The 17,359-nt window shown below is 48.6% G+C and overlaps 1 protein-coding gene and 4 non-coding genes across 8 annotated transcripts; 4 read left to right on the forward strand and 1 right to left on the reverse strand.

Annotated features, from left to right (window-relative positions):
• Positions 1–1,127: 1,127 nt before the first annotated feature.
• TRNAP-CGG lies at positions 1,128–1,199 on the forward strand. Its single transcript has one exon. It is a non-coding gene; the product is annotated as a tRNA-Pro (tRNA).
• Positions 1,200–1,812: 613 nt separating this feature from the next.
• On the forward strand, positions 1,813–1,883 carry TRNAD-GUC. Its single transcript has one exon. It is a non-coding gene; the product is annotated as a tRNA-Asp (tRNA).
• Positions 1,884–2,245: 362 nt separating this feature from the next.
• On the reverse strand, positions 2,246–2,317 carry TRNAG-UCC. Its single transcript has one exon. It is a non-coding gene; the product is annotated as a tRNA-Gly (tRNA).
• Positions 2,318–2,923: 606 nt separating this feature from the next.
• On the forward strand, positions 2,924–2,995 carry TRNAW-CCA. Its single transcript has one exon. It is a non-coding gene; the product is annotated as a tRNA-Trp (tRNA).
• Positions 2,996–9,918: 6,923 nt separating this feature from the next.
• Positions 9,919–15,362, forward strand: AURKB (aurora kinase B). Of its 4 annotated transcripts, none has more exons than XM_032617833.1 (9): positions 9,919–9,999; positions 10,324–10,395; positions 11,826–11,928; positions 12,038–12,092; positions 12,340–12,531; positions 12,832–12,970; positions 13,082–13,230; positions 13,943–14,117; positions 14,291–15,362. In XM_032617833.1, exons 2-9 carry the CDS (start codon positions 10,348–10,350, stop codon positions 14,462–14,464), a joined length of 1,035 nt encoding a protein of 344 aa, XP_032473724.1. In that variant the 5' UTR covers positions 9,919–9,999; positions 10,324–10,347; the 3' UTR covers positions 14,465–15,362. The 4 variants fall into 4 exon arrangements, with proteins under 4 accessions (XP_032473724.1, XP_032473723.1, XP_032473727.1 ...); XM_032617832.1 differs by having other exon boundaries at positions 9,951–9,999; positions 12,337–12,531; XM_032617836.1 differs by lacking the exon at positions 12,340–12,531 and having other exon boundaries at positions 9,951–9,999.
• The last annotated feature ends 1,997 nt before the right edge of the window (positions 15,363–17,359 follow it).

Genomic DNA, 17,359 nt, shown 5'->3' on the forward strand with positions numbered 1-17,359 from the left:
AGAGACTTGGGGAAGGCTGACGCCCAAGAGGAGGGAGACAGAAAATGGCAAAGGGTGGCAGGAGGGAGATGCCAGATCAGCCCTGAGCACTCCTCACACACCTGAAAGGCCTGGGATGCCGACGGGAAAGGATGGGCTGTTCTCTGCTGCCCTCCCCCGCCGTCTGGCCAGGGACACCTGGGAAAGAAAAGGCAAAGAGCTGAACCCTTCGTTGAACTCCCCTCCACCAAAGTATCTGTGGGTAGGGCCTTAAGAAGGGATGGGCCCACAAATCACACGACTGGGCTATGGAACAAGATGGTTCAGCCCAGAGATGCTACATGGGGGTCGAGTTCAGGGGCCGATCAGAACCCTCCTGGGAAGACTCTCCAGAACAGGAACCGACCTGAGGGAACACGGTAGCTGGCAACTGACCCCACCAGATCCTGCCAGGACTCTTGGCGGCCCCCACGTGAGAGCACGGCGAGTGTATTAAAACCTTAGAAGCTCGCACAGTTTGGAAAGCCCATCCCCCACCTGACCTCGCCAGCCACTCATCTCAATGACGCCTCCTGCGTGGGTCTTCTTGGCCCCAGGAAATATTCCCTCGCCTGGGCACTACCCTGCGGTCTGGGGAGACTGTGGGCTATCGAAGTGTCGGTCACTCCAGAAGGATGGACAGACGCAGGGACAGAAAGAGGGGCTGGTGTTCCCAGAGAGATCTCAGGACTCATTAATTGTCCCCAACCAGGCAACTCTACCGCTAGTCTTCAAAGCTCTGCGCCGGGGGCTGGGTCCGAGGACGGCGGGCGGAGGCAGGAAGAGTCGAGACTCCGGACTACGGAGTGGCGCCAAGTCAGTTACCGTAGGGAGCGGGCACACGGGTGCTCGAGGCAGTCCTGGAGGGCTGCTCGGGGGCGAGGCCGAGACCACTCCCTCCCACTTCCCCGACGTTATTTCCTGGGAGGAGTCGGAGCTCGCGGCTCTGGAGCCGAGAGAGATTCCCAGACCCCAGCTCCAGAGTATTGTGCGTCGGGGCGGGTGGTCCCTGACCGCGTGCCAGGATCAGGCCGCAGTGAATCACAGTCCTAGGACTGCAGAAAGCCTGGGACGACCTCTAAAGTCGTCCGCGGTCGTTGCTGTATGTCGGCTCGTTGGTCTAGGGGTATGATTCTCGCTTCGGGTGCGAGAGGTCCCGGGTTCAAATCCCGGACGAGCCCGACCTTCCAGTTTTGCGGAAACCAGAACCCCAATGCGGTTGTTACTTGGAACGGCGCTGAGGAGGCTGAGCTGGAAGGTGATCAGAGTGAACTGAGGGCTTGAAGGAGGTGTTCCGGCAGCTCTTTTGTTCTGAGTGGACACCCGGGTGGCAGGAAGAGGCTCGCAGCGCGCAGTCCTTCCCAGAGTTCCAGGAAGAGGGCAGGCACCTCTTGACATGGGCAAGACGCTCGCTGTCTGTTCCCCTCCTTCCTACTTGATGCTACTCCTCGGCCTCCAGAGCCTGGTTTCGGTTTGATTGATGTCCGTCAACTTATAGTAGTGGATGACAGTTAGTGAAACGGCTTGGGACCTATTTAGGGTTATGTCTGGGAGAGCCCCAGGACTGTCAGAATTCAGGTCTCAGCAGGCTTGGAGGCCGTCTGTCTCTCGGTCACTCCTGCCTCGTTTTCGCCCTTCTGGGACTCGCGCTCAGTTATGGTCTAGAACATGCATAGGTTTGGTCAGCATTTCTTACTGGACGGAGAGACAACATCCACAGGAACCTCGTCATTGGCACGCCGCTCTCGGTGAAGATAGCAGATCAAGCATTTGGAGCAAACGACGTTTGTCTCATCCTCGTTAGTATAGTGGTGAGTATCCCGCCTGTCACGCGGGAGACCGGGGTTCGATTCCCCGACGGGAGGAGTACTAAGCCTTTTGCACTAAATCTTAACTTACTTCGGAAGTACCCATCCCGGGCCCTAGGATGAAGATAAAAAGAAGACGGGAAGAAAAAGGAAAGCAGAAGAGGGATCGTTTGTCCTGACTCTCAAGCTCACACTCTAAATTTCATATTTGTTTTATTTCAAGTACTCGTATTTAAATATGTGGCTAAATTAATTATTCTCTCCATTCAATAGGTTTATTAGCCATTATTCTCGCCGTTCAATAAGCATATTAGACGCGTTCATTGACGGTAATTTAAAAAACACAAGAAGGCAAACAGCAAAACACTGTCACACGCGTAATTCGGGGGGGGGGAAAAAAAGAAAACTTAACGTCACTATGCGTTGGCCGGGAATCGAACCCGGGTCAACTGCTTGGAAGGCAGCTATGCTCACCACTATACCACCAACGCCTCGGTTTCGTTACCGCTTATTGAAGTTCCTAAATACTGAGTTAGGTCTACAGGGTCGTGGCTTGAACGATAATGAGTCAGGGCCTAGGCGAGGAACAGACGAAAGCGACGCCGACACAGAAGTAACGAGTGCAGTGTGCGAGGCACTCACGTGTGAGCGGCGCTTGGCTCCCGGCACCGCCATTGAGCTCCAGTCACCACGCGAGGGACTGTTTGATTATGCCCAGTGTACAGACGAGGAAACAAAAGTCAAGAGAAGCCAAGTAGGGAAGAGCTGGATTAAATCTAAGATTTATCCAGGGCGCCAGATCTGCACCAACACTTTATTAACCCCAAAAATAAATCTCAAACACATGAAGTAATTTCTCTGTTGAGTGAGCTCAATGTGTACCGAGGTTAAAGAACTGGGCCTTAAACCAAGTGCGTCTAAACCCAATTTGTCCAGAGGAGGATGATTAATCCCTTAGTGCGCGCGCATCTAGCCCACTGGCGGCTCGGGAAGAACGGCTCTGACAAAGGGCCGGGCGGGGTCTGAGAATAAAACTCCGCCCCTTGATGCTGATGATGCATCTGTTCACGAGGTCCGTGGAACAGCGGTTTCGAGAAGGCCTCGTGGCGCAACGGTAGCGCGTCTGACTCCAGATCAGAAGGTTGCGTGTTCAAATCACGTCGGGGTCAAAGGGTTATTTTCGGGAGCTGGATAGTTTTGCAAGTGAGATTCTTTTTCGGGAAAGAAAGAAAAGAATCTTGTGTTATTATATGAAAAAAAAAAAGGAACCTGAGTGTTTTCTGGGATTTTTTTTTCCCCTAAGTATCTGAGTTTTCTACTAAAATACAAATTTTGGAACTTTTATTTTCATCTTACTGTTTCCATCAAATCAACCAATTAAATAATAATACCTTTAATCTCATAGATATTTTAGATATCCTAACACAGAAATTGTTCATAACCAGTCACCAATTCTTGTTCCGAAAATGTATTTTGGAGCAATAAATGTTCTTTATTGAAAAGAATGTAGCAATAATGAATAATTTTAAAGTAATAATGATAATTCATAATCCTCCTAAACCAGTGGTTTAATTTTTGGCAATTTAAATTCCACTTGCCAGGGGTGTCCATAATCTTGTACTCCAGTATTTTCACTTATCATTGTAATAGGAATAGGATTCTATTATCTTTGTAATTATAATTTTAATGAACATCGGACTTCAAGGACAATGCTGTAAGTTATTAAGCAATTCTTCTAAAGTTAGACATCCTGGTTGTCTGGTGGTTATCTGCATTTTTTTCTCATTATTTAAAGTGTTACCATGTACATCCTTTTTTTTTTTTTTTGGCCTCTGCTGAATTTGGTCTATGACATGAATTCCTGAAACTCCAGTTCCAGGGTTAAATTTCCCCTTAGCTAAACAGCTAACTGCACTGCTTTTGTTACTTTTTCAACTAAAAGCGATTTTCTTTTTTTCTTTCATTTCCTCTCTTTTTAAAAAACAATTATGTTTCCATTACCGTGTTCTTGTATTCAGTTCAATTTCTTTTTTTTTTTTTTTTATGGCTTTAATCATCTCTGATGTTCCCTCCATGCGGTAGAACATTGGGTATTAAATACAAAATATTTTGTATTTTAATTTGCGTTACATACAAATATTCTCCAGACTTCACTGCCGTCACTAGAAGCCCAGAGCTATGTGTATTTTTTGCCGCTTCTGGTATATTGAAAAAAAAAAAAAAATAACGAAGAAATTTAAGCCATCCACTCACAGGCCTTGTCTTTCCCAGTGGGGAATTTCTTCCCTTGACGTCTCTTTCCTTAACTAATAGTGCCTTTGTTAGTGTCACAGGCTTGGGCTGCAGGAGAGGAATTTGAGCCGTCTCACCACAGCGCACAAAGCAGTCACCCACCCAGGCTAGAATCTGTGCCTCGCCTTCCCCTCCTCTCCCTAGTCCCAGGACCGCCTTCCACCAGAGTGGTCACTGTGTTACATGTGTCAAGACTGAGGCTGACAGTCTGCCAGCCTTGTTGCAGAAGCCAAGTGTGCTCGATTTGAGAACCGCTGATGACTTAGCAAGGGGACAGCTCAGGAGCGTTGGTGACCTAACGCGGAAGGAGTGTGAAGCTGGCAGTCGGTAATCCTGCATCCCCTCCTCGGTGTCCACCCAGAACAGGGCCCCTTTAAGGAGACACAAAAATAGTAATTTTCTCATTCTCTCTTTCCTTACACATTAAACAAAAATTTTATTCGAGTATAGTTGATTTACAATGTCATCTTAGTTTCTGCTGTACAGCAAAGTGAATCACTGATATACCTAGTACATATATTCACTCTTTTTTAGATTCTTTTTCCATATAGGTCATTACAGAGTATTGAGTAGAGTTTCCCTGCCCTATACAGTAGGTCCTTATTGTTATCTGTTTTGTATATAGTATCGTGTATATGTCAATCCCCCTTCCCCCCCCAACCATGTTTGCTTTCTACGTCTGTGACTCTATTTCTGTTTTGTAAAGTAAGTTCTTTTGTATAAATTTCTTTTAGATTCCACATATAAGCAACATCGTATGATATTTATCTATTGCTGCACTTTTTTTTTTTTTTTTTTTTGGTCACGCTGCCCAGCTTTCAGGATCTCATATCCCTGACCAGGGATTGAACCCAGTCCAGGCAGTGAAAGTGCCGAATCCTAACCACTGGACCACCAGGGAACTGGGAGACTTAATTTTAACTAGTCTGTGTAAATTTTATCATGTTCATGTATATGTAAAAACCAATACATCAACAGAATGGATAAATCTCACAAAACATAATGTTGAATGAGAAAAGTCAGGTGCCAGAGAATATATACTGTGTGATCCATTTGCATAAAGGTAAAAGCAGGCAAAACCAGTATGTGGGTTAGAAGTCAGGACAGTGGTTACTCTTGGGACAGGGGGGGGAGTGACTTGAAAAGAAGGCTGGGGGGTCCTTCTGGGGTGCTGGTAATATTCTGTTTCTTGATCTGGGTGCTGGTTACCCAGAGGTGTTCAGTTTGTTGAAAATTTGTCCAGCTGGACATTTTCCAGTATGTACACTTCAATAAAACATTTTATGATGCATCAGAAGTGTAGTGTAGAGGCTTCTTGTCCTGCCACATGGGCAGGGGCACTGTCCCTGCTGATCCAGTCCCTGAGGATGCACACATGGACCTGGAGGGGGCCTCAGGCCTCAATCTCAGTGGCAGGGATGTTTGGTCCAGGCCTGCAGTTTGTACCAAAGATGAACCACTTGGGCTCTAATGGCCAAGAGCAAACCCCAGCGATGCTGTTTGACCTGGGAATGCTCAGGAGGAGTCTGGATGGAGGAGAGCAGCCAGGTCTTGATGCACCTACTCAGCTCATCAGCGTTGCCTCGGGTTTACCTTGAGGAGGACAACTTAGTGGGGAGACATGGGGAGTTTTGGCTAGGCTCCTCCAACAATGCCCTTCCAGAACCTTCTGAGTCTACTACTCCTCATCCCTGGAAGGGGCTTATTGGCTGACGATGAGAATTCATGTCTTGAAATTTCTTTGTGGGGGAGGGGAGAGAGGGGAGAGGAGGAGGGGGGACTTCCCTGGTGGTCCAGTGGTTAAGGCTCCACGCTCCCAATTCAGGAGTCCCGGGTTCGATCCCAGGTCAGGGAAATAGATCCCCTCATGCACGCTACAACTAAGACCCAGCATAGACAAGTAATAAATTTCTTTGGGGGATATTCCATTATCAGAAATAAAAGGACTGACATGTGTGCCTCACACACATTACAGTATCCCAGCCATCCAGCCTGACCTTTGGAACACGCTACATTCTGACCCTTCCCAGTCACTGGAAAATTCAGCTCTGGGAGTAGAATAGTGACAATTGCCCCTCAAGGACACCTCTCAATGTTCCTTGGCCAGTAGCCAGAATCCCCAATCTAACAGGAACTGGGAGGCAAAAGCAAAGCAAGAGGAAAGAAGAAAAGAGTTAGACTTGGAGGAATTTGCTCATTTCCACCTTTATAAACTTGGGGAATCCCTGCGGGAGAGTGGATGCTGAGCTTGCCTCGCCAAAGAGAACAGGCCACAGTTTTGGATGGGGCTGCACTGGAGGTAGATTGCTGGTACTCAGTGTGGCCCGCAGACTGGTGCCACTTCATGAACTGTTACTTTTATGTCCGAAATGAGTATAGAATTTGAGAGCTACGTATTTAAAAACTCTTACAGCATTTGTCAGAGTACTTTTATAAACGTTGGTTATAACCAAAAAAAAAAAAAAGCGAGCTTGTTATTTATTTATTTTTTGCGGTACGCGGGCCTCTCACTGCTTGGGCCTCTCCCGTTGCGGAGCACAGGCTCCGGCAGTGCAGACTCAGCGGTCATGGCTCACGGGCCCAGCCGCTCCGCGGCATGTGGGATCTTCCCGGGCTGGGGCACTAACCCGTGTACCCTGCATCGGCAGGCGGACTCTCAACCACTGCGCCACCAGGGAAGCCTGAGCTTGTTATTTTATATTTTTTAGATTTCATTTTTCAAGGAACTCATTTTTATTGTATTTTATAAAAGTATCAATCTGTGATGGATTGACAATAATTAAAGCTGGTTCTTCCCTATAGATCGTTTGAGGAGCACTGGGGTAAATAACAGAGATTTTGTTCACTAACTGGAACAGGCAGCTGATAGTTGCCTAGCTGCTAGAACAGATAGGTTTTGTTTTGCTTTGTTTTTTGTGAATAATGCAAATCTCAATTTTATGCTGGCCCATCAACTATTCCTGAAAGGCCAAATGTCTTCCGACATAATGTGCAAGTGGGAATTTAAAGACTCCAGGGGACAGAGATACTGTATGGGATCTAACAGGCATATCCCACCCATGCACTGTGTCCCTGACAGGTTCTAGAAAAGTCTCCCTTCACTAGATTATGAGGCATAAAGTATACTGCAAGTGACAGGATTTTTATAAAGCTCTTCATTAGCTAGGCATTCTATGCCAAATATGTTGATAAAGGCACTGAAATTGAAATGGGCTCCTTGATCTTGGGAAGCAGGGTTGGGCTGACCCTGAGTGAAAACAGCACTGTACCTCCAGTGGCACATGCCTATTTCTACCACCACACTCCCGATCTGCTTTAACTGTAGGGGCTGGAAGAGATACATTTACCAGCCTCCTTTGCAGTACTCATGTGACACAGTTCTAGGCAAGGAGATATCTACTGGGAACTTTTTTTGGGGGGGCTGCTCCTTGGGGCTTGTGGGGATCTTACTTCCCTGACCAGGGATCAGACAGGGTCCCATGACAGTGAAAGCACCGAGTCCTAACCACTGGGCCGCCAGGAAATTCCCATATTGGGAACTTTCAGAAAGGCTTCTGATTTTCCTGATAAAAGAGACAGAGACTGTTGGAATCCATCTTGCAATGGGAAAATGTTAAGAGAATCACGGAGAGGCCATTCCAGACCTCTAACATTGTCCAGTTCCTGAGCCAACTATCTACTTTCTGATTTCTTGTTATGTAAGAGAAAATAGATGTCTATTGTTTATGCCAGTGTTAACTGAGTTTCCTGTTACTTGCAGCCAAAAGCATTGTGAACTGATCTAGAAACCCATTAGGACATTTCATTTACATCAGGGTGAATCATATGAAATTGGTATTTTCTGTAGGTCAGAATGATTGACTGTCAGTAGTTTTGCATCATTCAACCCAAATGACTACAAACATTCTAGGTCTGTAGATGTGTGTCAGTTAGTATGCTTTTAACAGCAAATAACAGAACTCTTAACTCAATGCATTAGAGAAGGAAACCTGTTGGGTCATGGAAGGAAATGGCTGAAATAGGCATCCAGACGTTCAACATTGTCATCAAGTTCTCGGGTTCTTCCCAGACCTCTCTTCTGCCTTCTACAATGTCAGCTTCGTACTCAGCCTGCTCCCTGCAGGAGCACTCCCACCAGCAATGCAGGCTATGTGCTTTCTTGCCCAGTTCCAGCAGGAGAAAAGAAGCTTCTGTCCAGCATTCTGGGCAAGAATCCTAAAATTCCCACTAACTGACTCACTAAGGTCACATGCTTATCCCTGAACCAGTGACCACGATCCCAGAATAAAGGGTGTTGACTGTTGTAAATCAGACAGGGTCCACTCCTGGACCTGGGATGGGGTCAGCTTCCCTCTCAGACCCACAAAACTCTTGTTGCTTTCAGGAAGTGGGAATCGCTGGGAGAATGGATGCTGGCTAGATAACCACAAAGTCCTCTACAACGTGTCTCCATCAAGTTAGCGATTTGGGGTTGGCAGCAACAGAAAACAACAACACAGAATGGGGAGACAGGTGGTTCCCTAAAGCGAAGTTAGAGTCTTATTATTAGAAGAAAGACGAAGGGTGCTGGACAGGCAGTATTTACAAATATCCACTAGTTATTTCATAGAAGGTCCCAAAATCTATTTATTTAACCCAATAATGAAATTTGGAGTCAGAAAGAGCAGAGAAGGGAGTGCGGCAAGAAGGAGAAAAGTGAGAGTGGGTCCAAGCAATTTGGCCTCGGTCGGGAGACCTGCAGAGAAAGGTCCTCAGGTAGAAAATTCTTATTAGTAATATGAGTAAAAGACTCAAAGAACAAAATAATAATGACAAGAATAAACGCACACGGATTCCCCTGGTGGTGCAGTGGTTAAGCATCTGCCTGCCAATGATAGAGGACACAGGTTCGAGCCCTGGCCGGGGAAGATCCCACGTGCCCCGGAGCAACTAAGTCCATGCGCCATAACTACTGAGCCTGCGCTCTAGAGCCCACGAGTCACAACTACTGAAGCCGGTGCCTAGAGCCCGTGCTTCTCAACGAGAGAAGCCACCACAATGAGAAGGCTGCGCATCAGAACGACCCGATGCAGCCAAAAAAAAACCGCCCCCCCACAACATTGTAAATCAACTGTATTTCAATAATGTATTTAAAACTTAAAAAAAAAAATTAAAAAAAAATAAAGAATAGGGCTTCCCTGGTGGCGCAGTGGTTGAGAGTCCGCCTGCGCAGTGGTTGAGAGTCCGCCTGCCGATATAGAAGACACGGGTTCGTGCCCCGCTCCGGGAAGATCCCACATGCCGCGGAACAGCTAGGCCCGTGAGCCATGGCCGCTGAGCTTGCGCAACGGGAGAGGCCACAACAGTGAGAGGCCGGCGTACCGAAAAAAAAATTAAAAAAAAGAATAAACAGACGTACAAACGAACAAGCAATAAAACTTGAATAGAGAATCTGACTTAGTATATCAAAGGTAGCATTTAAATTCCCTTGGGAATGGTGCAGTTTGTTTAACAAATGATGCTGGTATAACTGGCTCTCTGACAAAAAACAAAGTTAAACCCTAGTTCATACATATACACACGGATAAATTCCAGATATATCGATGACTTAAATTTTAAAAACAAAACAAAACAACAAAAAAAACCCATGAGACTATTTCGGGGGTCGAGGGAAACTTTCCTAAGCCGGAACCCGAGCTGCTCCGGCGCTCGCATTCCACCTTTTCCATTGGGCCCCTAGGGCTACGTAATGGGACACCCATCCAATGAGGACTGGGCATGGGCGGCGCGCTCAGCCAATGGGGCCAGGGCGGGAGATTTGAAAGGACCTCTGCGTGGGCGCGGCTGGGAAGGTTCAGTTGTTTCCCAGCCGCCGGGGAGGTGGCTGTGCCGCCGGCTCCAGGTGAGCTGTCCTCCTTTCGGGGGCCTTGCGCCGGGAGAGGCCAGGTGATCCGGCAGGTCGGGGGGTCCGTTGGGCGGGCCTGCGCGCACTCTGCCGGGCTGCTGGTTGCTCTAAAGTGGAGAGAGGGTCCTGGAAAGGGGTGAGGCCGGTAGCAGGGCTGGGGCAGCGAGGCGAGCTCCGGGATGCGCCTTGATGAGGCCAGCTTGTAAACCTGCTCCCTTTCACCAGCCCCAGACAAGCGCTTCCGGCTAGATCCGTCCGACCCCTCACTCTCTCTCTCCCTCTTTTCTGCTTCTCACGGCTCTGCTTCTCTTCTCTGCCCAGTTCCCTCCCCCTTCCCTTCTAAGGATGGCCCAGAAGGAGAACGCCTACCCCTGGCCCTACGGCAAGCAGACGGTAAGGGCTTTCCCACTTCCCCTCCCCCCACCCGCGTGGCGAGGTCCCGCTTGCAGATTTGAGGTCCTGCAGAGGGCTATCCTCTTACCACTTTCTTCCCGGCTTTGCACCAGTTTATGGGCCCCAGTCTGGTCATTTGTAGCCACATCCTATCAGGTGCTGCCAACTTGAGTTTGACCAGCCTGTGAGGACCTCTGCAGAGCTGAGCCTATTTGTCACATCCAGATGACATCTGGGACTGAGCAGGCAGGGTCTGGCCTTTTGGCCATGATTCCCAACCCTTGTCCTGAAAAAATAGGTTAGGCAGGAAATAGAAATAGACTCTGAAAGGATTTAGATACGTTTATAAGTTTAAAAGGTCCAGGACAAGTCTAAATTAAAAATTTAGAATTTATTTTAATGACTGGTGTGAAGTAAGCATTCAATGGCTTTATTTTCCAGTTGTCCCAACACCTTTCACTGAAGAGTCTACCCTCTGATTTGAAACGCTACCTTTGTTACATATATTAAATTCCCACATATATGTGGATCTATTTCTGCACTCCATTTTGTTCAACTTGCTTATTTGTAAATTCCATGCTAATATCACTGTTTGCAAACAGGTCTGTAGGGGCACTGAGGCTTTCTTCCTCTCTTGGCTAAAGAAGAAAGAAGGGGCCCTGCATGGGCTTTGCTCTCTGTTTGCGGGGCTTTGCGGGGCTTTAGTATCCTGCGGTGGGGTCCGTATGTCCCCTTGTCCACCAGCTGCCTCCCTGGTGAAGCTCTGAATGAGGCTGTCAATAGTGGAGGCTGAATGAGAAAACATTGCCATGCCCACACTGGTCACTCCTAAAAGAAAGGGGTGTATATTACTCAGAAGTTGAAAGTGAAAAGTGGTCCAGGGCTGTTAGAGTAGCCCTCAGTGGCCTAAAGCCTGTTGTGGCAAAGGGGTAAATACTGAGATTTGCTGAACACTCAAGGCCACAAGGACCTTATCTGAGACTTAACAGACTGAGCTTAGGGGACCATGAGAATACCGCTGTGCTAAAGCTCCTTGAATTTTGTGTGTTCATTACCCCAGCCTGTACTGCCCCCTGAGGTGGGGGGCTGGGTAAATGAGTGGTGTTATGGACAAGACTTTGAAGGTTGGACAGCCTTGGGCCTGAGAATGTGGAGTGGGCCAGGGCCAAAGAGGTGAGAGGTTAGGTGTGAGGGTAAGTCCCTATCTTAGGCTGACTTAGGTTGTTTATTAATAACTCATTTTATATGGGGCTCTGAGCAGAGTCCTGGGGTGAGTAGCAAAATTGTGGTCTCAGTGTTCCTCTTTGAACTGGGGATTGGGTAGGTGGGTGGGTGGCTTTATAGCAAGTCCTGAAATGCTGCTTGTAGCACATTCCAACCCGGTCACTGGGATAAAGGCACTCTCAGAGCTCCCCCCTGGTCCTTCTCAGGCTCAGTCTGGCCTGAACACCCTGCCCCAGAGAGTCCTCCGGAAGGAGCCTGTCACCCCATCTGCGCTTGTCCTCATGAGCCGCTCCAATGCCCAGCCCACAGGTAACTAGGACAAGGGGAGGGCATCGACCTGAGGGGACTAGGGTCTGGGAAATGTGGATGGGGATGAAAATGTCAAAGGATGGCCTCAATTTCCCTGTTCTTTCCTTAGCTGCCCCTCTCCAGAAGGTGGTGGAGAACAACAGTGGGACCCCCAACTTCTCAATGTAAGTGCCCCAAGCCTTGGGGTGGCAAGAGAGGGGGAGGGACAGCGAACAGGTAGGAAATGGGAGAGGTAGAAGGTAAGGGCAGGAGGAGTAGGGAGGCAAGAAAGCCTGGTCCATCCTCAGCTCCCCTGGAAGAGAAACAGGGCTGCGGGCAGGATGGGCTGAGGTGCAGGGAGAAGGCAAATGCCTCAGAGGACCGACTAACCGGTACTCAGCTGCCTACCACCCCCCACCCCCCCTCCAGCAGGCGTTCCTTCACAATCGACGACTTTGAGATTGGGCGTCCTCTGGGCAAAGGCAAGTTTGGAAATGTGTACTTGGCTCGGGAGAAGAAAAGCCGTTTCATCGTGGCGCTCAAAGTCCTCTTCAAGTCTCAGATAGAGAAGGAGGGTGTGGAGCACCAGCTGCGCAGGGAGATCGAAATCCAGGCCCATCTGCAGTACGCGGCAGGGCCCTTCGAGCCACAGTACCCCTGGCGCCTCAACCCCCCGCTCCTCTTCCAATCCCACCACATCTGGACTGTCTTCTCTGCAGCTGTGGTCAGGCAGCCCCAAGGAGCTCTCAGTCCTGGCCAGAGCCTTGAACCCAGAGAGCTGCGTCCAGTTCCCCCTTAGCACCGCCAGCCTGGTGTCCCCTGCCTGGCCCAAGCCTGACCCAGTTTGCTGCAGTGGGACCTGTCATCTTTCCCATTTCCTTATGCCAGGATACAACCTGATGTTTCCTCTGTCTCCTCTCCCAGGCATCCCAACATCTTGCGTCTCTACAACTATTTCTATGACCGGCGAAGGATCTACTTGATTCTGGAGTACGCCCCCCGGGGGGAGCTCTACAAGGAGCTGCAGAAGAGCCACACTTTTGACGAGCAGCGAACAGCCACGGTCGGGGCGGGTGGGCACCTGGGGCACCGGCCGGGGGCTGGAGGCTGGGGGGACGCTGCTTGCAGCCCGAAGTCTATCCTTGTCTGACTGCCTGTCATCGGCCCCCCCCAGATTATGGAGGAGCTGGCGGATGCTCTGATATACTGCCACGGAAAGAAAGTGATTCACAGAGACATAAAGCCAGAGAATCTGCTCTTGGGGCTCCAGGGAGAGCTGAAGATTGCTGACTTCGGCTGGTCTGTACACGCCCCCTCTCTGAGGTATGGTGGGCCAGGAGGCCGGCCCTGGGGGTGAGGCTGGGGCATTCAAAGTAAAACCACTCCAGATCTTGTTACCCAGAGACATTTTGGGTGGTTCTTATGTAAATATACAGACACAGCAATATCTTTACAAAAATAGGAGACTCTCTGGGAATTCCCTGGTGGTCCAATGGTTAGGACTCCGCGCTGTCACTGTTTTGGCCCAGGGTTCAATCCCTGGTTGGGGAACTAAGATCCTGCCAGCCACGCGGTGTGGCCAAAAAGAAAAATCCAAAAATAGGAGACTCAGTTTTGCCACCCAGGTTTCTCACTTGAAATATATTGGGACCTTCTTGCCCTATCACTGAGAATACGCCCACGTCATTTTTAATGCCTTCATAATATTGCATAGTAGAGATGTAACCTGATTAATGTCAGCAGGATGTGCTTGATGGACATTTGAGATTTTTCCTTTAATTCTAAGGTGAACATTGCCCTCATATCTGATTATTTTAACATACAGCCCTCAGTGTGGAAACGCAGAGGCAGTGTGTAAGCCCACCTCTGGGGCTTTAGTGTATGTCTTCGCCCCACTCCTACCCCAAAGGCTCTGTCAGAGCCTGGTTGGAACACTCCCCTGGCACATCCTGGGGTCTCTGGGCTCCCTGTCAAGCTTCAGGGAAAGGAGAGAAGCTCTGGATCTGGGATCCCTGCCCACTCACCCCCCCTCCAGGAGGAAGACAATGTGTGGCACCCTGGACTACCTGCCCCCAGAGATGATCGAGGGGCGCACGCACAACGAGAAGGTGGATCTGTGGTGCATCGGGGTGCTCTGCTACGAGCTGCTTGTGGGAAACCCCCCCTTCGAGAGTGCTTCCCACAACGAGACGTATCGGCGCATCGTCAAGGTGGGAGGCTAGTCCCGGGTGCGTGGCTGGGGTCTGTGCTGGCCCAGGGACCAGGGGCAGGGAGTGGGCATATCGTAGTTGTGGGGCTTACGTCTCTCGCCAAATAAAATGGGCAGTGAAGGGAAAGCAGCCAGGGTGAAAGCTGGGGTCCTCCTTCTCCTTTACCTCTGCAGGTGGACCTGAAGATCCCCCCTTCCATGCCTGCAGGAGCCCAGGACCTTATCTCCAAGCTGCTCAAGCATAACCCCTCAGAACGCCTGCCACTGGCTCAGGTCTCAGCCCACCCTTGGGTCCGGTCCCACTCCCGGAGGGTGCTGCCCCCCTCTGCCCTTCAGTCTGTCCCCTGAACTGTATCTGTCATTTTCTCCGTTGTGTCTGTATGTCTGTATATGTGTAGTTAGGAGAAGGGGTCCCTGGCCTGTTCCCGCATCTGTCTTCTACCTCCTCTTTATCTAATAAAGGCTGAAGCTTTTTGTACTGATGAGTGTAGATGTTTACAGGGGGAAATTGCTGTGAAGGAAGCCGTCACCTGTGGGGAGGAGGCTGGGGAGTTGCCCATGCCGGGTGCCAGGACTGGCATTGCATCACTGCCCGTGGGAGCACCCTGCCCTCTCAGCTCTAACCCCCACCTGGTCAGCTCCACCCCACCCCCAAGTCTTTTCTTTCCCCTGCTCTGACTCCCAGACTTGGGGATGCTGGGGACTCAGCTCCACTCTGCTACGCCTGCACACCAGCCATCTCTGCCCACCTTCTCTTACTACTTGCTCTTAGCTGACCTCTATTCTTTCCCTCTTCTGGTTCACTCCTGCCGACCCGGGAGCAATTGAAAATTGTTGTACCCAGAAGTTGTTTGTTTTTCCGCTTTGATGAGGATCTAGCACAGGAGTGAATAGAAGCAGTCATCTTGTTCCTAACCTAAGGTTTAAGGTTTCACTGCTAGATACATGATGCTTGCTGTAGATTTTTAATACATGTCCTTTATCAGGTTGAGGAAGGCCTGGTCACTTCCTAGTTTGCTAAGGGTTTGGGCGTTTGTTTTGGGGTCAGCCGCAACAGCATGCGGGATCTTAGTTCCACGACCAGGGATCGAACCCGCGCCCCCTGCAGTGGAAGCGTGGAGTCTGTTGGGGTTTCTCTGAATCAAAAATAGGTGTTGACTTTCACCTCATGCTTTTTCTGCATCTGTTGATTATTTGCTCTTTTAAGCCATGTGGTGAAGAACATCAATAAATGTTTTTATTTTCATCTCAGTTACTCATGCTATATTCAATTCCTAGGGTTGCTGTAACAAATTACCACAAACTCGGTGGTTTAAAACAGCAGAAATGTATTCTCTGACAGTTCTGGAGGCCAGGAGTCCACAATCAAGTTGTCTGCAATGCCATGCTCCCCTCAAAGGCTCTAGGGGAAAGTCCTCCCTTGCCTCTTCCAGCTTCAGGTGACTCTGGGCACTTCGTGGCTTGTGGCTGCATCTCTCCAATCTCTTGCTTGTGTCTTCACACAGCCTTCCTGTCTTCTCTCTTTTCTCCTCTGTGTCTTATAAGAACACTAGTCATTTGATTTATGGCTCACCCAGATAATCCAGGATAATATTGTCTCACGATCCTTAATTACATCTGCAAAGACCCTTTTTTCCAAAAAACATCGCATTCATAGGTTCCAGAGGTTAAGACACAGACATATCTTTTTTGGGCCTACCATGCAACCCACTACATATGCCCAGAGATTAAAACAACTGAACGATGTTATAAGGCTTAAAAAAAAACCCAAAAAACCCTAGAGTCTGCCCATTTCTCTCTCCCCACAGACAGCCTATTCCAAATCCTTTTATGGGTTTGTTTTGTTTTTGGTATTTACCGTGTATTTCCAAATCACAGGATTCTGTTGCTACTTCTTAAGTTTTCAGTTTTAGGCTCTATCGTTTTCCTGCTACAAAATGTACAGGTTTCATTCTTTCACTCCACTGCCACCATACACATGTGCATTTTCTGTCCCTACATCCTTCTGATGTAGTTATATCAAAATTTTGCTTAGATTTATTCGTTTGACAATAGTTACTGAGTGCTTTCCACAGTCCAGGCACTGTTCTAGAGGCAGGGGAGTGAATAAATAAGAAAGAAAAAAAACAAAATCCTCTGAGCTCAGGAAGGTTGCAAATCTAGAGGATCAATGTCAGTATCCAGTGTGTATGTTATGACCATGAGATGCCAGCCAAGCTGTCTCATGACGTTCTATACTTTTCTTTTGGAATAGATGCCCCTGAAGTCAATAGCCTGTGTCATTTTCTTAGCCCCTCTGAACAGATCACACCTCCAAATTCTCCCCCAGCCTGAGCACTTAAAGCTGTCACCATTCATCAATTGGGCCTTCATTGCATCATATGGGCCTGAGATGGAGTATGAAAGGTAAAAAAAAGCCCATTCTTAGCTCATAGGCCATATAAAAATGGGTGGAGAGCTGGATTTAGCCCACAGGCCATATTTTGCTGACCCCTAATGTAGTGGACACTGTTTTGCTCCCCCATAGCCCCTCCTCCATCCTCCATTGTGTTGCTGCTACTTGTTTGGAGGGAACTGACCCACCTCTAGCTCCAGGAGGGGCATAATTGTTCTAACCTAATCAGTCAATTCTTCAATCACCTTGCCAGAGTGATTGCTTCCAAATACCAAATCCTAAGTCAATAAGACATGGTATCACCCTGACCAAAGTGACTAAATTGGGCATGTGAACCAGTTTAGGCCAAGGAGATGTGACGAGACATTAACTGGGGCTCCTGGGAAAGATGCATCGGAAGCTAGTCCTTCTTCCCCTTCTGGAAGGTATGGGAGTATATCAGCCAGGGCTTCTGGTTGCATGCAACAGAAAACAATTCAGGTTCATTTAAGCTGAAACAGACCTTATTATGAGCATCCTGGGTAATTCATGGAATCTCTAAAAGGACTAGACTTGGAGTCTACACAGTCAGGAAAAATTCCACTGCAGAAGTGGTCCAGTAGACCATGGTGGAGCCTGAGCCATGTGCTAAGGAATCTGGGAAAGTGACTGCTTGGTATTCCAGCTTTTGTAGTGGGAGATGGGCTCTGCCTAATGAGGTGGGAGAGTCCTCAAACACTGGGATTCAGATCCTGGGAGGCCCAAGAGAATGACAAATGATCGCAGTATGGACTGAATATTTCTGTCTCTCCAAAAATTCACATTTGAAGTTGAAGTCCTAACTCCCAATGTGATGGTATTGGAGATGG

Source organism: Phocoena sinus, chromosome 20 (genome assembly GCF_008692025.1).
Source record: "Phocoena sinus isolate mPhoSin1 chromosome 20, mPhoSin1.pri, whole genome shotgun sequence".
In the NCBI taxonomy this organism is placed as follows: Eukaryota; Metazoa; Chordata; class Mammalia; order Artiodactyla; family Phocoenidae; genus Phocoena; species Phocoena sinus.